Source organism: Bos indicus, chromosome 11 (assembly GCF_029378745.1).
Source record: "Bos indicus isolate NIAB-ARS_2022 breed Sahiwal x Tharparkar chromosome 11, NIAB-ARS_B.indTharparkar_mat_pri_1.0, whole genome shotgun sequence".
Lineage (NCBI taxonomy): Eukaryota > Metazoa > Chordata > Mammalia > Artiodactyla > Bovidae > Bos > Bos indicus.
Window position 1 is genome coordinate 9,701,953 of NC_091770.1, and position 22,033 is coordinate 9,723,985.

Below are 22,033 nucleotides of genomic sequence, written 5' to 3' on the forward strand. Positions count from 1 at the left end.
AACCACACAATACGGCGATTGGTTCAAACTCTAAGAGGCAAGGGGAGATCTCCATGCTCCAATCTCAGGAAAGCAACAAGAACAGAAAAAGCTGGCCGCATACCTAGTTCTCCCCAATAAGCTTATTCACCTGCCTATAATCCAGGCCAGACATCCACCCCCAACTCCATTTCAAAAAACTTTAACTGAGCATGTGCGGTGTGCTCTGTTGCTGAGTGGACAGGCTCACATGTGCACGTAGGCACATAATGGATCAAGTGCAGCAGCCTTGATGCCTAGCCTTTGGCATTTACGAGTTTGAATCCTGACTTAGCTGTGTGACCGTAGACAAATTATCTGACCATTCAGGCTCCCAACTCCTCATCTTAAAAAAAAAAAAAAAGTAGGTAAAATTTGTACATATCTTACAAGGTTTTGTGAAAAGTAAATAAATTACTACATTAAGTGCTCAGAAAAAATCCTTTAGCCCATAATATATATTTAGAAAATATTTAGGATACTTGCTTAGTGCTAGTGCCTGAAACAAAGACAAGGTCCCTGGACTAAAAGAGCTAGTAAATTTATCAGAATGTCCAATAAAAACAATAAAAGCGGGTGTGGCTGCCAGTCAGAGTAAGTGGCAGATGGAGTAAACGTGCCATTCCAGAGGGCACACAAGAGACACACGAGAACTGGAGGAGGCTCCTCAACTCAAGGAGCTCTCTGAAAGGCTGAGACACGCTTGCTCAGAACACTCCTGAACAGGGCCACACTCTCAGCGCCGGGACCCAAGGCTTTAGCAGACATGTACTTCTTTTAGGGACTGTAGAAAGGTAAGCCTCAGGGACCCAGACATGATGCAAACACTGAAAACACGTGGTGCGTGGACAAGCCCTGTCCTGTGCCTTTCCCCACCCCCAGAGCTTCTCCGCAAGTACGGGTCTTCACCAGCCATCGCCTTCCTGGCCTCGTCTCCTCTCGGGTGGCTCAGCCTCTGTACTTCCTAGTTCCTCCACTACCCTGGCAGCTGCCTCCAGGCTCTTTCTCTCACCCTCTACATGCAGGTAGCCATCACACATCCTTCACTCCTCATGGCCCCAGAGATACTTTATCTCTAAAATGGAGGGTTGTCATGAAGATTAAATGAAACAAACTGTGTGGCAAGTTTGTCTGCAGAAAGCACTGGCACAACTTAGCTCCATTCCCTTCTCTGAGGATGCTGCCACCCTGGGACAGCTGTGCTCCACACCCTGGTATGATCTTTGAATTCTCTCTGGTCTCTGCCCACTACATTCCACCAGGGCCATGCCCCGTGCTCTACTAACCATCCATCACCCCACACGCACACACACTCTACATAAACTGCTGACAATGTGTGTTACCAAGACAGCTCTGCTCACACCTCTCAAAAACTTTCAGCTACTCCCCAGTGCGTATTACTGAAGAAAGACTCAGTGTTTCGGGTATGCATACAAGATTTCTGAATCTAGCCCGAATCCACCTTCCAACTTCAGTCTCCCCATGACGCTTTTCTCCAGTTTAGTTAAATCACTTTTGGGGAGGTGCATCGTGAAATACAGACTGTATCCAAACAAGGGGATAAAACAAAGCTCGACAAGTTCTAATTGCACAATTTTAGAGACTTTCATACCTTAATATGTACCATGTCTCTTTTACATTATCCCAAGTTTATTTGGATTTCTAGTAGTCTTTATTCATGGAGTTCAAGAAACAATCTAGAACAATCTGTACCACAGTGATTCTCCAGCATGCCTGTGGAATGTACCAGTTAGGTGGGCTCAAGAGTGACTGCCATGGTGTATGGCCGTAAGCATCTTAGGCATATTTGCTGTTTATGATCCTCACTGTATGCAGTCTCTGTGAAGGTATAAAGTGAAAGTGAAAGTGAAGTCACTCATTCTCGTCCGAATCTTTGCAATCCCATGGACCATAACCTACCAGGCTCTTCTGTCCATGGGATTTTCCAGGCAAGAGTACTGGCGTGGGTTGCCATTACTGAGCCATGGATGGAATCAAATGGCCGATAGCAGTTACCCCAGCAGGAATGACAAAGATTTACTTCTCCCTTGACTGCCAGGGCTACCTCCTTTCCCAGTCTTCCCCTCTATCCCATGCCACAAACTTCCATTCAAATCCCTACATGCTTAAATTAGCCAGCGTTGGCTTCTGAGGCTTAAAACCAAAGTACCATCCCTGGTGTACATAGTTCTTTGGGTCCCTGAGCAAAGTCATCCAAATCTCCCCCAGGCAAAGGAGCTTCCAGACCCCTCCCAGTGGGTACAGTACCTGTTCCGTCTGGAGTAGACCTCACAAAAGTAGGCAGCATTTTTACTGAAGCCGTAGGGTGAGTGGTGGCTCCAAGCCCTTTCTCCATCTCCTTGCGAAAACGCTTAGCAATCTCCAGAAGAGTTTCATCAGAAAGACGCATGTGGTAGAGATACTGGTCAACCTGAAAGAGGGGAAAGTGCATAGTGACATATATACTAAATGAATTATGGTATTCATTTATGTCATGGAACATCATTCAGCTTCTCAAAAGGGTAAAATCTATTAGGTACAGAAGGTTATTAAGACCATTGAACCAGAATCTGTGACAGGACTTTGTCTTAAAAAAAAAAAATTAACTAAAAATTCAAATTAGAAAAATGGTCTAATTTTATTTCTGGAGAATGATGAAGACCAGGGGAAAGGCCAGCTAGGGGAGAGGCTCATCTCTTTTCCTCTGCACTCAAGGCCAGTTGCGCCAACCCTATTGCCCCTCAGCCATTGCCTCCTTCCTAGACTAATAAGAGTCTCTGATTCTACTTTTACTTCTGCCATCCATTTTCCATCCCCAGACAGAGTCTATACTATTCCCATGCTTAAAACCTTTCTGTGGTCTCCCATTGGCACCAAATCTGAAACCCTTCCAAGGCCCTACCATACAGCCTGGCCTCGCCCACTGCTCATCTTACCAGGTGCCTCTGCACTCCTTGTGCAGACCAGCCTTGGCTCAGCCCCCCAACACACCAACCGTGCCCTTCCCTGCCTGCAAGACTGTTCACATGGGCCACACAGCACCTCACTCTGCTCTTCATCTACGGATCCCTTACCAATCCTTCAGGTCTCTCTGCACAGAGGCCTTCTCTGACCTTCCTAATAAAACAATCAGGCCTCCCTGTTTTTCCTGTGAACTCAGACTTTTCCCTTCACATCACCAACCTCAATTTGGAAACATATATTAGTGCCCAAATCATAAGCACCAAGGGCAAGAACCATGACTATTTGTTCACGCTTGCATCCCTGAAGCCCAGCACAGCATGTGACATATTGACAGAGGCTTGATACACATGGTAAAGCCAAAGTCCTCCCCCATCCACAGAGGCAGAGGCGGCTCTCCCTAGTCATTTCATTTATCTTGTTTTCAACATAAATTTCTGTGAACTTTTCCCAGATTTAACACTGAGAGAAGGAGAAACAACAGGAGTCCCCTTCAGACAGCCTGCTTCTTGAAGGCTCTCATCTGCTCTGGCTGTGGATATTCCCAGTTTTCTTCTCAGAAAAAGATCTGATAGAAATCCATCCAAGGAGGCACTCAAGTTTCCACAATATCCCTGTTCGCAGCAGCAACGTCCAGGCCAGGTGGGGTTGCTGGCCATGGAGATGGGGGTAGAATCAGGACCCTTGGGCCAGGCTACAGCTGTGCCCTCAAGGTATGAGGGCGGTGGGCCTGGTCCTCCCAGCCTCATCAGCAAACTGGGGGGTGAAGAGACCCTGTTCTTTCCAGCTCCCAAACTTCAGGATTCCCAAAGGAATCCTGACTGGCTTGGTTGGGCTGATGACCACCATCACTGTTACTCCTGTGGGAATCACAAGTAAACGCCCACCTATCCTTTGGGCACCCGACTCCAGTACTCTTGCCTGGAAAAGCCCATGGACGGAGGAGACTGGAAGGCTGCAGTCCATGGGGTCGCTGAGGGTCGAACACAACTGAGTGACTTCACTTTCACTTTTCACTTTCATGCACTGGAAAAGGAAATGGCAACCCACTCCAGTGTTCTTGCCTGGAGAATCCCAGGGACGGGGGAGCCTGGTGGGCTGCTGTCTATGGGGTCGCACAGAGTCGGACACGACTGAAGCGACTTAGCAGCAGTAGCAGCAGCAGTCCTCTGCCCAACTCTGACCAAGAAGCATAAACATTTATAATGAGCTTTCCCTGACAAATGTGCTCATTAGTATTAACAGACTGTTCTATTTTCCAGCACTTTTTTTGTCAGATCTTCTTAGAACCAAACTTTTTTGGTTCTAAGTTAAAACCAAAGGTTTTAAACAAATTTTGAAGCTTGAGATTCCCAGAGGAACAGCAAAAGTTGTTTAATACTTTAAGGAAAGAACAGACCCATTGCCCTCTTTTGGGCTGGGGGGTGGGGAGAATTAGAGAGCGAGAGAGACAGTCCTCTTACTCACAGGTTCTCTCTTGCAGCCACATCCTAACTCCCTGTGGGGTTTGGGGTCCATCCCTCTCTCCTGTGGAATTATGAGATTGGCCCTTCTCAGATCATTTCAAGCATCCTGATCACTACTCATCTTTCATCATTCTTCTAAAATACCACAAGTTGAAAGATCAGAGACTGGATAAAATGCTGAAAGAAGCTGTAAGCAAGACAAAGAAGAGACTGTGGTTAATCAGCCCACCCGTCTTCGTAACTGCATGTGGTTAAAATAGAACAAAATTGACAGACACAATCCTCACGTGGGATGGAAAAGGACAAAGCAGGGCTAGAGTGGTGAAAGCCCCTCAGCCACTTTTCCACTCCCTCCCCAGCCAGCAGAGGGACTAGGCTTGTCATAGTTTGAAATTTGCAGAAATGAGGATATCCCCAAGTTCCCTTGCTGCCAGCATTTATTAGAGAGCTACCGTAGACATCTAACTCCTTTGGTCGAAATCAGAAAGACTTCAATCATCCACTCTATTTCCTAATTTCAGGTTCATGGCACCTCAGGTTCATGGCAAACCCCCTGTTTGCCTTAGCCTCCCAGGTCTGTGGGGCACTAGCTCGCTTCCCTGAGCAGGGTCACTGATCTGGGCTTCCTACAATACTGGGGAGCCAGGGTGTTCCTGAGGAGGTTGGCCTCCCCTACAACGCATGAGGCTCCCAGGAGGAAAAAGCATTTGGTCTCAGACAAGTCCTCTCTCTCCCTATTGGCTCAGTGGGAGACAAAACGCAGGAGACTCTGGGCCCAGAGCAACTATAATCACCATAGAGGCCTCCTGCTTCAGACTCAGTGATGCCGGGCTTGGCCGAGGAACAAATTAGGGCTTAATGCATCTCAGTGCTAACGTACAAGTCCCAGCCACCAGACCAAACAAAGGCTAAAGCCAAGCCACATCCAAGTACAGCCTCATAGGCAATAGTAATAACAGCAAACCCTTCGGCAAAACCTGTTCTCAAGGTCTTATACCCATTAACTCATTGAATCCTCATAACAACCCTTTGAGGTGTTATTTTCTCCATTCAACTGAAAGGGGAAGGCAACATGTCCCAAATCACACAGATGCAAAAGATTAAGCCAGGACTGGACGGGGCAGCCCACTGTGCTTTTGTCCACTCTACTAGATGGATGCCCCTCTCTGCTGAACAGCAAAGTCTGTACAGCTCAAATGGCACTACAGTGCATGCAGGCTGGCCACATCCACTAAAAGGCCATCTTCTGAACCAGTCATCCCACCACACAGACACGCACAGGGCTGCCCCGTCAGGTCAGAGGGCAGCAGACATATCTCTGGACATTATCATGAGTTTGACACGTGACTAAGTTGGAGCTCCTGCATTACTACTTTCCCAAAAAGAAGACAGGCCCAGAAGCCTCACTGCCACCCACTCCTGCCTCCATAGATGGCTCCAGATGTTGCAAAGGCTCCAGATGTTCCTTTGTGGGCAAGCTGAGCCTGTGGTGCTGCCCTGTTAAAGAGCTGCCCTATCACTTCTTGGAGTGTGAGGTCATGTACACAAAAGACCAAGTTAGGATGGCTGTAATTCTACTGTGGTCATGCTTAGCTTAACTTTGATGTTTAAGCTGCTACAAGGCTTGTTGGAAATCTAGTCAACACTCCTCATCCTTAACTCTCAAAAGGACCTAACAAGTTAAAGGGTCAGCCTTTACTCAAATCATGTTGCCCTTTACCCAAGAGATTATAACCATTCTTCAGTGTTTAGTAACAGATGAAAATGGTCATGATGATCACCATTACAGTAGCTAAACATTTACCAAGCATTTCTTACCTCCCAAAACCCATCCTACAAGTTTACTGACATGACGTCCACTGTTCTTTTGTAAAACTTCTATATCCCTGTTTTATAGCTCACTCGGTGAGGAGCACAGGCGTCTGGCTCTAAAGCTAGGCCCTTAGGCCTATCACCCTCACTTTTCCTGTGGACTCTCCTCATCTGGGTGGGACTCTCTGCTCTGCAGCTTCTTGGATGACCTCAGTACTTTGTTTTATCATCAAAGTACTTCGATTTACATCTCCATCAGATGAGACCAAGAAAAAGGATACGGGACAGCTATGAAAAATACAGCTACAGCACCTTGGCCCAAACCTCCTGTCTTTGGGCCACAATGATGGACATGATGATGTATCCACCCTGAGTTTCTCAGGGCCACTCAGGAAGGAATGATTAATCACCTGATGTTATCACTTCCTAAACACACCACTGAGGCCCACCCAGCCTTGGCCAGCACTGCTGTGTTGAGTGGAGGGTAGCCAAGGGAAGCAGGAGTCGGAAGCAAGAAGCAGCCTCCATACAAAGACCTTTCTCCTGGATCGGGAAGGAAGTAAATGCAGAATCCTGCCAACTTTCTCTCACAGTGCAACCAGAAGGAGGGAACACAAGCAGGCCCAAAGTCATAGGAGAATGTCATTTAGGAGTTACCAAATGTACACAGCACAGTAACATTATGGCTAAAAAATACTAACTCTTATAAAGAACCTTGGGGTAATGACAATTCAAATCCCGTTGAAAGTAGACAGCATTTGAGTTTATCTCCTTTGTCCCTCTTACCCCAATAGGCATCAGGCCTAGATCTGAATGCTTCCAAGCATGACAGACTCCTCACTTCTCAAAATTGGTTAGCTTCTACTGCTGGTCAGTTCTAGTTGTTAGAAAGTTTTTTCTCTAAGATAAATCTACTTTCTGATAACTTCTGTCTATGTTCTGCCACTTGGGATAAGAGTTTCTGAACTTGGCTAAGAATCCCAAAGACCCATTCCAGACTAATCAAATTGACATCTTTATTACTGTCTGGGTGCTCAAACATCTTCCCCTCTCCTTGGGCTGGTATCTACCTTAACAATAATGTGACAATAATGGATAGTGTTCTAGTCAATACTGCTCAAGGTCATTTGTTACCACTTTCGGCCTGGGATCTTTGAAAGTCGGTACTTAAGACATTAGGCTAAACTGTGAAACAATTCTTCATCAATCCTGGGTCAAGTTGAGAGTTGCAAAGACAAATTTGAAGTTGTTGGGGAAAAGTTCCAGTTATTGGAAGCTATCAAAGTAGAATCATTCAGGTTATCCCTTATTTAGTAGCTGGTGGTGGGGAACTGTAGGCTGTGGCATCAGAAAAATCAGTGTTCAAAACAGGCATCTGAGTCCCAGTTTCCTCCTTATAAAATGGGAGGACTAACACTCAAACAGAGTCACTAGCATAAATGAGGTGGCAAATGTAAAGCTATCTATTAATATCTAACCTTTTTGTCTATCCCCTTTCCTCTTTTTCTCCCAGACTCCCCTGTGCCAAGTGGCACCTTCAGAGGATCAAAGACATTTCTTAACCCTACTTAGTCACACGGGGGTTAGCAAAACAGGAGCTGTTTCCCCAAATTCTTCCTTCTTTTTCTTTGGAGTGTGTGTGGCCTGACACCCTGGATTACTTCTCTTTAAATCTCTATTAGGAAAAAAGATGGAAAGGAGGGGAATTCCAGGCTGGGGATAAAGAGGCAGGCCAGAGCAAAGCTTGGTTGCAGTATGAGAAGGTCACTTGCCTAACCAGAGGCAAGGGTGTGTATTAAAGAGAGATAGTACTTTTAGACACATCTGTTTAGCAATCTCAAGATTAGAAATTCCTCATTGGGCAGTTTTGGTCAGTTTCTTTCTTCGCATAACACACTAGTCTATGCCTGCCTCCTCTCTAGAACTGTGGGTTCAGGCAAGAGAAGTTCTAAAGAGAAGCTGAAAACAAGCAGGACCCTTTGGGGCCTTCCCAGGTGCAAAAGCCTTTCCAAGTCCCCTGTTCATGTTTGCAGAAAAAAAGGCATCGACCTCCTAGACTTCCCCAGAGTTCTAAAGAACAGATTCGAACAGTTACTAACTAGGGAAGGGAGGGAATTTGGAAACCAAGGAGGAGCAGCCAAGAAATAACAGTGCAGCAATAAAGCAGGGTCCTGGTTCCTCCTCAAGGGATACACATAACAATTATCTCTGGAGTTCTCCTGAGTTTTTATGCAAGAACTAAGGCCCCCATCTAGGTGGAGAATAGTAACTTCAGGCTTAGCTAAAGATAAGTAAAAGAGAGAGTGAAAAAGTTGGCTTAAAACTCAACATTCAAAAAACTAAAATAATGGCATCTGGTCCCATCACTTCATGGCAAATAGATGGGGAAACAGTGGAAACTGTGACAGACTATTTTCTCGGGCTCCAAAATCACTGCAGATGGTGACCACAGCCATGAAATTAAAAGACGTTTGCTCCTTGGAAGAAAAGCTATGACAAACCTAGACAGCATATTAAAAAGCAGAGAAATTACTTTGCCAACAAAGGTCCATCTAGTCAAAGCTATGGTTTTTCCAGTGGTCATGTATGGATGTGAGAGTTGGACCATAAGGAAGGCTGAATGCCAAAGAACTGATGCTTTTGAACTGTGGTGTTGGAGAAGACTCTTGAGAGTCTCTTGGACTGAAAGGAGATCAAACCAGGCAATCCTAAAGGAAGTGAGTCCTGAATATTCACTGGAAGGACTGATGCTGAAGCTGAAACTCCAATACTTTGGCCACCTGATGCAAAGGACTGACTCATTAGAAAAGACCCTGATGCTGAGAAAGAATGAAGGCGGGAGGAGAAGGGGACCACAGAGGATGAGATGGTTGGATGGCATCACCGACTCAATGGACATGAGTCTGAGTAAGTTCCAGGAGATGGTGAAGGACAGGGAAACCTGGTATGCTGCAGTCCATGGGGTCACAAAGAGCCAGAGATGACTGAGCAACTGAACAACACAGCCAAATGGAAAGCTCATCTCCTTAAGTGCCCACAGTTTCCTCTAGACTAGCACTAAAAGGAGAAACTGCGCCATAGCAACAATGCAAGGAATGGAGGGAGCCGAAGATCACTGTTGCAGAGGCTCCACTTCAAAGTGTGAAGTGGCTCAGGTGTGGCAGACACAGCCCCAGTTAGGTATGAGGAAGCCCAGAGAGGAAAGGCCTGGAGGTGAGAGCCAGAAAGGAAACTCACAGAAACTGAGGTCAGGGGAACAGCCTTGACCAAGGTCACAGAGTTGAAACTAGAACCTGGATCACCCAGATCCCTTACTACAGTGTCAAAAATGGTAAATGACAATCCTACCCCCAAGCGTCCTCAGGAACTCACTGTCATCTTGCAGGCCAATTTCAACTGAATGACTAGTGACCTTCCCCGAGGCCAACCTAACAGGTCCCAGGGAAGAAATGGTCCTCATCAAACTACTTACATCCAGAAAAGAACAATATTCCAACTTTGACAGTTTGTTCCATACAGTGCCATAAACCCTACCTTGAATACCTTAAGACGTCTCAAAAGAAAGTATAGAAGAAACCTTAAATTTCAACATCTAAATCTGTAAGATTCTTTTCTATCATTCAATTGCTGAATCCCTGACCCAAGCTTCTCCCATTTTAAGCCTTTGTTGAAAATCAATTACATGCAAAGCACGATAGCATACAAGAATATAATTTTAAAAGAAATCAATTGCAGAGATAGTGGTGATACTTGTACAACAATGTGATGTACTTAATGCCGCTGAATTGTACACTCTAAATATATATCCACTGGGTCTTTGAACTACACGCAGGCTGGGGTGCTGATCCTCCATAGTTGGCACTCCTTATATATAGTTCTCATCCACAGATTCAACCAACTGTGAATAATGCAGTGATATAGTACTGTAGCACATTATTATTGAAAAAATCCACAATAAGTGGACCCGTACAGTTCAAACCCATATTGTTCAAGGGTCAACTGACGCACGCACACACACAAATGTTTTTAAAATTTTTTTTAAGAAATCAAGATTCCTGTTCTCTAGGACTGTATAAGATATAGCACAGAACTCAACTCATTGTAGACCCGGTGTTTCTGAAATGAATGGAAGATGGTGTTAATGTAAAATGGCCCATGGGAACTGTCACAGGTATGAGTGAGTGGCCTGTAAGACTAGCATTCAGAGGAGATTGCTTCTGGGCTAAGAACATACATATCCAACATACATGTCAATGGATGTGTGTTGACATGGAGACAGTAGAGAGATCATGTGAAAAGGCTCAGAAGGTGTGGGCAAGCCCAGGATACTGGAAGGAGGTTATGAACTCTAGGAGCAGAAAGCCATTCTCTACCCTGCCTTAGCTCACTACCTCACTACCCTGCATAGGCTGCCTACTGCAATGCCTCCATATCAGTATGACTTAATCCTAGTTACCTTTAATCAAGGAGTAACAGGAAGGGAGAATCATAAAAATCACCCCATTGCATGAAACTGCTGTGTTGTTCACTGGCCAGTCAATTCCCTACAGGGAATTTACAGGGAATTTAGTGCCAGGGGAAAGTCTTGCTGCCCAGAGTCACTGTACTTCCTGATACAGGCCAATGAAATTAAAACAATGACTCAAGAAGAGTCAGTTTTGGTTGTTGTTGTTGTGGGGTTGTGTTGTTGTTTTGTTTTGTTTTTGTTTTTTTTTTTGTTTGTTTTTGCTTTGGCTATTAGGAAGCTCAGGGCTCTGTACTCAACTTTAATGAACTAAGTTTTAATCATTCCTGCCTGTTCCATGACTCTTATTCTAGAAGTCCTTTCAATGAAAGTTAAACCATATCATCTAATCCTTTTAGTAAGCAGGCAGAAAATAAATAATACAAGAACAAGCAAATGCTCATCAGTCATTCCTACAGGATACACCCTCCTGGTAGAAGGGCAAATTCAAGTGACCAAATTGGATAAGAAAGGAACTCCATAAGCATAGTTGGCCTGAGGACACAGGGGCACCCTGAGGTACTGCTGTAATGCCAAACTGCTTTCTCCAGTCTTTGGGTATTTCTGATTTAGTACCTAGAACCTTCTCTCCAAGAGCTGCTGAATGAACACTAGCTAATTCCTATGTTTTAGATTTTTCTAGCCCCCAAGCAAACCAACTGACTGAATTTCAACTTTCCTGGCACTTTTGTATTTGTCCCAAAGATACAATCAGGTGTATATATATTAAATAATGTGTTAGGGCAGACTCCAAGGCTCTATAACCTAGTCTCCTAGGAAGAAAGTTAGGAAGGACCACATCCCCTTGAAGTGAAGGACTTTGGCTAGTTTCATCTGCTTTAACTCAACTACAGTTAAAACAGGGTTGGAGGGGCAGGGGCAGGGTACACTACAGCAATGAGAATGCCCCACCTGTCACTACACGCCTGTGTAGATGAATCTCACAACATAAAGTTGAGTAAAAGAAGCCAGATACAGCACGGAACGGATCGTATGAGTCCACTTATAATAAGTACAGAAACAGATCTATGCCAGTAGAAGTCAGGATAGTAATTACATTTAATGGGGGATATACTTGCTGTTGGGACCTCCCAGCTGCCGCTAGTGGTAAAGAGCCTGTCTGCCAATGCAGGAGATGTAAGAAACTCCGGTTCAAACCCTGGGTCCAATCCCTAGGTTGGGAAGATCCCCTGGAGGAGGGCATGGCAACCCACTCCAGTATTCTTGCCTGGAGAATCCCATGGACAGAGGAGCCTGGCGGGCTACAGTCCATACCACTGCAGAGTCAGACACAGCTAAAGCAACTTAGCATGGAGTACACATAGCTGCTATTAGGGATTCCTAGGTGGTGCCACTCCAGTACTCTTGCCTGGAAAATCTCTTGGACTGAGGAGCCTCATAGGCTGGAGTCCATGGGGTCCCGAAGAGTCGGACACGACTGAGCAACTTCACTTTCACTTTTCACTTTCATGCATTGGAGAAGGAAATGGCAACCCACTCCAGTGTTCTTGCCTGGAGAATCCCAGGGACGGGGGAGCCTGGTGGGCTGCCGTCTATAGGGTCGCACAGAGTCGGACATGACTGAAGCGACTTAGCAGCAGCAGCAGAAGGGGGTGCTAGTGGTAAAGAACCTGCCTGCCAATGCAGGAGACGCACGAGATGCGGGTTCAATCCCTGGGTCGGGAATATCCCTGGAGAAGGAAATGGCCACCCACTCCAGTATTCTTGCCTGGAGAATCCCATGGACAGAGGAGCCTGGTACAGTCCATAGGGTCGCAAAGAGCCCAACATGACTGAAGTGACTTAGCGCGCACACACACACATATGCTTGCTATTGCTGGTAATAATTTGTTACTGGATCTAGGTGGTAGTTACTTAGTGTTCTCAGTTCTCTATGCAAATTATACTTCACTTTAAAAATAAAGGAAGGAAAAATGACAAGGTACTGACTAGGTCCTAGTCTTTGGCACATGGTAGGGCCAAAGAGGTCAAATCGGAAGGGAAAGCCATAACCTAAATGCAGCCACACAAAGCCTTCTGGTGACTCTATCTGCTAATATATGCCTGCAACTTAGTTTTGAAAGAATTTCATGTTTTCACATTATTCCTTTGCCAGTGTTTTACTGCAAATCTTTGACAAGGAAACCAAAGTCTGAAAAAGCTTCCGCAAACCATAGGCCAAGTTCCTAACAGGTCCCGTAACATCCAGGCCAGATGAATGCCCTGACCCGGGGCACAGGTGTGCGCTCATCCAGGGAAAGCTAGGTAACTGCTATCTGTGACCTCATTAATACTAATGTCTTCACAGACTCCTCCTGGGAAGACCAAGTTTGTACAAACAGCAGCAGATTTATCCTGTAAAGTTGCCAAGCCAAAGCCAGATATTCCCAATAAGATAACAAAAAAAAAAAAAAAAGGAGGATGAGTTAGGGAGGAAAGACACAGTAGATTTTGGATTCTTTAAGGCTCCTGTCCTCTGAAATGCAGTTAACCAAAAGCTACAGATCTACCTTGACATTTTTTTCAGATGGGACAAAGCAGACCCCCACTAGGGTCATCATGCCACCTCAGGGAGATAGCAGCTGACACACTCACAGCCTGGAGGGCAGGGTGAGTGTGGAGCCAGGCTCACAGGCCACTCCTCCAGGATCTTGCTGTGCGTGAGCCACAGGGTTTCCTGTTCTTCCAGTTCTTGCTCTCAGCTGCATCAAGTTACAGCCAGACAGACTGCAGGCAACAGCACCTGTCAGGGGGTCAGGAGACAGGCCTTTGGGACCCCTGTCCTGGGACCCTCCTATCTGCAGACTATAGGACATCAGTTCAAAGGAATAATATGTCCCAGGTGTGCATGACCCTGCGACAGTTCTTTTTCCCACACATACTGGCTGCTACATTGAGTGTGCCAGGCAGTTAGGATACTGGGATAAAGGGGACCCTTCTGCCTGCAAATGCTCAGACTATCAGTAGGAGGCAAATATATTACTAATTACCAACTGAAGCAGTAAGGACAGATAGTAAGCAGTTTCTTTCACTACAATAAGATATAGATTCACAATCACTTAAATCACACACATCAATACAATTCTGAGTTTTGTTTTTTGGTTTTTTTTCTTGAAAGGTTAGAGATGTGTGTTGAACCCATACCTGGAATGTTCTCCTACTCTGGCCTACCAAATTCCCAGTTGTTCTTCAGGGGCCCAATACAAATAGCCTCTCCACAAATATCTTCCCCAAGTTCCCAGCTGGTTACATTAACACACTTTTGACTAAAAAGCGTCTCTTGCTCTTACTGGTCCCAGAGGACTGAAGGCACTGTTCCCAAATTTGTGTCTGTGATACCAGCGTTATTGCAGTATTGAGATACAGCAGGCACTCCAGACACATCTGTTATGGGGACATAAAGGGGCAAAGGGAACACCGAGGAAAGAGTGAGAGAGTAACAAGCGCTGGCCACCGCAGACTGCCCAGGTGCTCAGAGCCTGGCCTTGCTCTTCAGGCCTGGGCCTGCACTGCATGTGATCCTGGCAGCAGAGCTTCCTCTCCGTCTACCTGGCTGCCCTGGCCTGTCCCCCAGATCCCTTTACTCTGCCTCCTCTGGACAGCCCTATACCAGGGACCAGACTCTGCGCCTGAGCCCAGAGTCCCACAGGGGCATCTAAACTTCCGACTCCTGTGTGCTGCCCACTGTAACCTGCTGGATCAAACTCCTCTGGGTCTGTCCCTTTGTACCATGTCCAGCCCCAGACCTTCCCACCCACCCTTGTCACACCCACCATAAGCAGGGCAACTATCTAATATATCCCAGTTTGCCCAGGATAATCTGCCCAGTGTGATAGTAGCATAACTGTTAACAATGTCCCCTTTTACTCTCAAGTGATCCAGTTTGGACAAAAAAATTACGGGGTTATCATAGGAATAGGCCACAGAGCAAATTCTGCTTGTGGTCCTTGGGGAGCCCACATCTGAACGATGGGAAGAGCTCATGCCACACCAACGGCGCTGAAAGGAGACAGGACGGGGCAGGGCGTGGGACTGGGTTCCTGGCTGGTCCCTTAGGACAAGACACCTGCTTTCCTCAACTGTAAAATGAACAGATGAGCTCAAAGATCTCTCTCAATGGACACCAGCCTCATAACCCCATGAAACTGAAAGACAATTGGCCGTCCCCAGTTGTCCCAGGCAGCCCCATGCTGGGGCCAGAGGCCAGGGCTCTGGAATCAGACCGCATGGGTTTGAATGCTGGCTTGTCCTTGAGCAAGGTACTGCCCTTTCTGTGTCTTGGTGTCTTCCTCTGACTAACAGGCAGCAATAATGGCTATCCTGGAGGGCTGCTTGAGGTGGCCTGTGTTGTGGTCAAGTTCCTAGACAGAGTCCAGCACTTAGTAAGTGGTGCACATTTGCTATTTTAAGACCTTTGGGAATTGAGGGGAAAAATGAACTGATGGGAAATGGCTGGAAGACTTCATTAGAAGGGGTTGAAATAGGAAAATTTGGGAGGAAAAAGTCCTTCAAATGGGAAAAAGGAAAAGTGACAGCTTCAAATTCCCTTATTTAGCCCAAATTAAAGCTGTTCAATAGCTCATCTGGCTTCATTCCTTTATCAGACAATATGGAGATGCCAGAAAGAAAAAGTTGGGAATAAAGCCTTCCAAGAACATAGACCATATCCAAGCCTCCAGGACAGCGCTGCTAAGCTGAGGAGAGGGAAATAGGCTGGGTGGGTAGGTACCAAGGTTTCCCAGAGCCAGGTCCTCAGACCCGACTCACTCTCTTCGTTTACTCCAAGATTACTCTGCCAACAAAGGTCCATATAGTCAAGGCTTTAGTCTTCCCAGTGGTCAGGTACGGTTGTGAGAGCTGGACCATAAAGAAGGCAGAGTGCCAAAGAATTGATGCCTTCGAACTGTGGTGCTGGAGAAGACACTTGAGAGTCCCTAGGACAGCAAGAAGATCAAACCAGTCAAACAAAATCTTTGATTTTAAAAGGAAATCAACCCTGAATACTCATTGGAAGGACTGATGCTAAAGCTGAAGCTCCAGTATTTTGGTCACCTGATGCAAATAGCCAATTCATTGGAAAAGTCCCTGATGCTGGGAAAGACTGACAGCAGAAGAAGACACATCAGAGAATGAGATGGCTGGATGGCGTCACTGATGCAATGGACATGAACTTGGGCAAACTTAGGGAGATGGTGAGGAAAGGGAGGACTGGCGTGCTACAGTCCATGGGGTCCCAAAGAGTCACACATGACTGGGCGACTGAACAACGACAACAATGCCACTCCAGGGAAGGACTATTAAGGAAGTGCTTAGAGATCCACAGACAAAAATGCAAAAAGCATGACACTTCCAGGGAAAAGGAGATTTTCTAGCCATGACAATCTAGACAAGACAAAGGCTGTACAGGAACGAGAGAAGTAGAGCGTGGGTCCCACACAGAGGGTCCTCTCTGGCTTTGTCAAGAACCCCAGGCACCCTAATGTCAGAAGAGGCCAAACTGGACAGCCCAGAGTCTGTATATGAAGGGCAAAGCGCTCTCTGCTGAGAACCAAGATGGCCAGGGACTCTACACTCAATGTGCCAAAAAAAAACAAAAAAAGACCATTCACTTCATGGAAACTCCAGGGTCAGTGGGGCTGAAACCTACTATGACCCAGCCTATGACTCAATAGCACAAGTCACCTCAAGTGGTTCCCCCAGTGGGAAGCCAGAGACTGCGGCAGATGTGAGGAAGTGTGAGCAAGCGTCTCACAAGCCAACTTCAGCATAAGTGGCCTCAGCAACTGCCCTTGGAGCCTCTGCAGTTCTGCCCTCCAGGGGAGATACCAATGGAGAGAGGACCAGGCTTCTACAACGAAAAGAGGTTTGAACTAATGCTATGACTATTCAGTGCAACTGTGTCTCTCATGACTTCCCAAGGAGGACACTTCAACTAAGGCACACCAAAACAGCCCAGGCATCCCAAAGACCCACCCACCCGATGGGGTTGCTACCTCCTCCCCAGAGGATCAGGAGGAAAGCAAGTTAGAACAGGAGTTCAAAAGCGGGTCTCCTCTGCCCAGGAAAGAGAAGGTTTTAGGAGTTGGAGGGAGCAGTGAGGACGCTTCCTTACTCCTCAGCTTTAGGAACTTTCCATCCTTCTATCCTCCCTGTCCTCTGCGCTAATCTGACATCAGACAGAGAACATAAATGGGCCAGAACCCACCTGCCCTGAAAGCTCTTAGAAACAGGGCCTCTTTTGCTCCCACGCAGATGGGCAGCACAGTTGGGTATCTGAGAATATCTTTATGTATGCATATTTGACAGCTGTCTAGGAAATCCCACAGACAGAGGAACCTGGTGGGGGCTACAGTCCATGGGGTAGCAATAAGTAGGACACAACTTAGTCACTAAACCACCACCATCAATATCTGACATATTGAGTGTTGACTCTGGCAGGTACAGCTCTAAGAACTCCACATATATGCACTCTCTTAAATCCTTACAAAGAACCTATTAAGGTGTTATCCACTCTCCATTTCACAAGTAGAAGAAACTGAGGTCTAGTGAGGTTAAATAACTGGCCCAAGTTCACACCGCTGGTTTGTGAGGAGCCAGGATTCAACCCCAGGAAGCCTGGCTCTACTTGTCACCATGGAGACCCTCCCAGAGGCTGCTGGACTGTCCCTCAGTGGCACCAACAGCCCCTTTCCTCTGTCCCCAGCAATAGAAGTTTCAGCATCTCACGTGCCTGCCTTGCTCAGAAGCCTGGCAATGCCTGGCCCTTAGGGAAACCCCAACAAAAGTCAGGGTGAGATTCTTCTGGGGTCAGCTGAACAAACTTCTCTCCCATGGCTTTCTGGAGTGCTTACCTTGCCCATATTTTTCTGAAGACACAAAAACAGTAACTCAGGTAACCCACACTTCAGCCAGGGGCCATGGACATCTGTTAATTATTGTGGTCTGCAGACCTCACTGTAAATTCACCTTTTGTAAAAGGCCACTTCCCCCCATGACTATCCCACGACATGGACACTGAGAGCGAAGAACTACGGTCCTCATCACAGCTACTACTAAGTAGCTTTATGATCAGTTAGTGATGCACTGTAATACTAGAATGGGGGACAGACTATTCCATTTGATGCAGCTTCTATTGATGTAGCTTCTCAGTCCATAGATATTTGAGGTCAGAAAAGTCTTTTTTTTTTTTTTTTTGTGGGGAAGGGGAATCTGTCCTGGGCATTGTAGGATGTTTAGCATCATCCTTTGCCTCTGCTTACCAGATGCAATAGCACATCTTCATCCACCTGCTTGTGACAACCAAAAATGTCTCCAGATACCACCAAAGTACACCTGGGGGACAAAATCACTAATCGTTGAAAACCATTGCTCTAAAGGAGTACTTTAAAAACAAATAAACAAAAACCACAGTCTTTGCCCCTGTAAATTGGACCAGGAGAAAAACTCTTGCTCTTTATGATAGACTAGGTAGCCCCTCACAAGATTATCCAGCCCAAAATGTCAACAGCACTGAGGCTGAGAGAATTGCTTTAAAAGTAAGCAGAAATAGCCACCTGTGATCTATGGCGTGTGATATTAACTCACAGCCAATGAACTCTGATTTGCTTTGCCAGGTCTCCAACCCAACTGCTTTGGAAAGTCAAAGACAGATAACATGCACTGTTGGAAAACAAACCAAACTTGCTGATTTCAAAACTTAACAATGATAAAGAGGAACCAGTTATCAGCAGTCATCTTTTAAACCGGAAGTATCTGAACAGAGGAAGCCAGTTTTCTGGGGTTCCTGAGTTCTTTTAATGTACCAGATCTCCTTACTAAGGCTGCTAGTTTTTGAGAAAACTGTTAGGGCTTGTGCTGTTTTGAGGCCCCCTGGAAAATGGCCCCTGCTTGCCTTCAAACTCTTCAGAGTGATAGAAAAGTTCAACTTTGAAAAGTGATACATAAAAATATATATTGGCTTTGTCTAAGGAAGCTCAGAGAGAATATTAATTCATTCAGGGGTAAAGAAAAAAGTGCTTCTTGGCCACTCTCTGAAATATCAATTTGACAATACAAAACAAATGGATGATGAGTAAAAGCTACAAAATAACATTGTAAATATGTTTTCCAAACATATTTAAATAAATTTAAAAAGCATATTAAAAAAGCTACAAAACATTCCTGTTAGCATCAATTGTCTTCTGAGCAGGAAAGGGGCTTAGTATTAAGATACTAAGAACTAAGTTAAAGTTGAATGGGCCAAATTGTACCTCCCTGTCAATGTCAGTTACCTCAGCCAAAAGTAATCTTGTGTGTGCCTGTGCTAAGTTGTCTCAGTCGTGTCCGACTCCAAGATTCCATGGACTATAGCCCACCAGGCTCCTCTGTCCACAGGAGTCTCCAGGCAAGAATACTGGAATGGGTTGCCATTCCCTTCTCCAGGGGATCTTCCCGACCCAGGGGTGAAACTCACATCTCCTGTGTCTCCTGCTTTGCAAGCAGATTCTTTACTGCTGAGCCATTAAAGTTTAATCAATCCCTTTACTCCCACACTTTCATCCCCTATCTGAAGATTAATGACACAGAGTACGTGCTCAAAAACTACCAGTCAACTCCCCATCCCATGGGAATAACTGCTACAACCCTTCAGCAGATGTAAAGTATCTATTCCTAGAGTCTTATCTCACCAGAGAGCTGAAAGGTGTCTTAGTCTCAATTTTCGATATACTATCTAGAGGGCCTTGTACACACAGCAGGTTCTCAAAAAACATTAAATTCTTGTCTCTTGGGGGTTCTGTTAAACCTTTCTGCTTCCAAGATATTTCCCCCTCTCATTAAGTTCAGAATTGAAAGCTACCCCTCATTAATCTAGTGAAGAGCCTAAATTAACTATCTGTATTCCAAGACTGTGTCACCAGTCTGTGCGTATTAAAACAACTGGTTAATGACTAAGGCATGCGTCCTTCATTTCACTTCCACGGTAAATCCCGATTCTCATCCTTAGGAGACAAAAAAACCCTGTATCTTGTATATTAATTATAGTTCAATTAATTAAAAGAATCCTCTAAGTCTCCAGACAGGACAAAACCTTTGACGGGTAGAAGATAGGAAACACCCTCTTTCTCCTTCCATGTCTCCGGGCCACCCTTTCTCAGGATCAGCCTCACACCATGCCTCAGGCCTTGATGAGGGAATAGCTCACAATCCAATGGTCCGCCCATCCACTCACCCCTTCAGTCCAGTGCCAGCACTTCCCCCAGCTGCCTCTCACCCTCCTCTGCTTCCTGCAGCAGTTACTCAGGTTCTTTTCCCAGAAAGGTCTACTCCTTCATTCTTGTATTCACTGAGTACCTCACTACTGGCTACAAACGGGCTATAAAGGTGGACAGCTAGGATTCTCTATTCTCTGAAACTACCAACTCCAGTGTACAATGGGATGACACAAACGCCACACAAAAGCACCTAGTGTGAGCAGGTGTGACACTTAGGAGGAATGGTGATGCAAGTCTCTGGGGAATGGAAGATAGAGAAGATGAGGCTGATGTGGGAGCTGGGGTCAGAGGGCAATCAGCGTGCAGTCTTTTTGTAAACAAGTATAATTGTTTACAATGTGTTAGTTTCTGGTATACGGCAAAGTAATTCAGATAAATATATATGCTTTTTCATATTCTCTTCCTTTATGGTTTATTATAGGATATTGTTTAAAGCATTTTAAAAAATTTGTTCATTTATTTATTTTTGGTCATGCTGGCTGCTTGATACTGCACAGGTTTTTCTCCAGGTTCAGGGACCAGGGGTTACTCTCTAGATGCAGCATGCGGACTTATCACTGTGGCCTCTCCTGCGGCGCAGCACAGGCTCTAGGGCATGCAGGCTTCAGTAGCTGCAGCACAGGGGCTCAGCAGTTGCGGCTCCCAGGCTCTAGAGCACAGGCTCTGTAGCTGGGGTGAATGAGCCTAGTTGCTCCGCCACATGTGGGATCTTCGGGAATCGGGGATCAAACCCATGTCCTCTACATTGGCAGGTGGATTCTTTACCACTGAGCCACCAGAGAAGCCCTATTATAGAATACTGAATATAGTTCCTGTGCTATACAATGGGACCTTGCTTATCTATTTTATATAGTTTGTATCTGCTAACCACAAACCCCTAATTTACTCTTCCCCACCCTTTCCCCCTTGGTAACCATAAGTTCGTTTTCTGTCTGTGAGTCTGTTTGTTTCATAAGTCCGTTTGTGTCATATTTTAGATTCCACATATAAAGTGATAGTACAAGGGCTTAAAAGGCTTCTGAAATGATCTAGTCCAACTCTAGAAAGAGACTAGAAACAAACCCCACGAGGCCTCTGAAGTAACCCAGAGACCAGCTGACAAAGGTATAGCAATCAGAAAGGAAATTCAATTAAATGAGTCCAGGGATCCCAACCAGAAAAGTCAGAGAGTACTGGTGCCATTAATCTGACCAAGAGGAGAGAAAGCTGCATTCCTGGACGTGTTGGATGCAGGTGCCGCCAGCATCCAAAAGTGACCAGACACCGACCAGATGGAGTCTTCCACTGGTCCCAGAGGCAGGACTGTGGTCACGAGCAAGGGCCTCTGGAACCCAACTGGCTTGGATTCAATTCCCTGCTCTCACAAAAAAGTTAGTGACCTTGAACAAGTCACCTGGGCCTCAATTGCTTACCAGTAAAACAGCGATGCTGATAATAGTATCTACTTCATGGTGTTGCTGTGAATGCTAATGAGCAGCTGTAAAGAGTAAATGCTAATAACAGGTGTAAAGATCTACTGGTACACAGTAGATGCTATATGTGTTTGCTCTTGAGTTTCAAACTGTCAAATTAGCAAAAGTGAGCAAATAACTCTTACTCTCCTAACAGCACAAAACACTGGACTTGTCTATCAGGAGACAAGTGATTCCAATGGAGCTAGTTTTGGGCAGATGAACCTAAACTTTCCCTGCCTCAGACTACAACCCAGAATATATAAAATGATAGAGATTTCAGAAGAGTTCAAACCAAGGCCTTTTCAAAAAACTCTAAAATTCAAGCTTCAACCTCCTCTCCTAATTCTTCCTTCAAGGATCAACTTTTAAGAGTTTAAGAAAAAAAAAAAGAGTTTAAGAGTCACTGCTCTATGTTCCCAGGTGGCACTACTGATAAAGACCCTTCCTGCCAATACTGGAGATGTAAGAGACACGGTTTATGTTTCCAAAATATTCTTTCTGATTCTCTTCCTATTTCCCAAATGCAGCTGGAATCAAACAGCTTTGTTCACCTAAGTTCAGTTCAGT

At 45.6% G+C, this 22,033-nt stretch overlaps 1 protein-coding gene across 1 annotated transcript in view; it reads right to left on the reverse strand.

Annotated features, from left to right (window-relative positions):
- HK2 (hexokinase 2) overlaps window positions 1-22,033 on the reverse strand; it is a 69,374-nt gene that overhangs the window by 42,587 nt on the left and 4,754 nt on the right. The window contains exon 2 of the mRNA XM_019969859.2: window positions 2,287-2,449. Within this exon, the coding sequence (XP_019825418.2) occupies window positions 2,287-2,449 (163 nt within the window). The remainder of the gene's footprint in view (window positions 1-2,286; window positions 2,450-22,033) is intronic.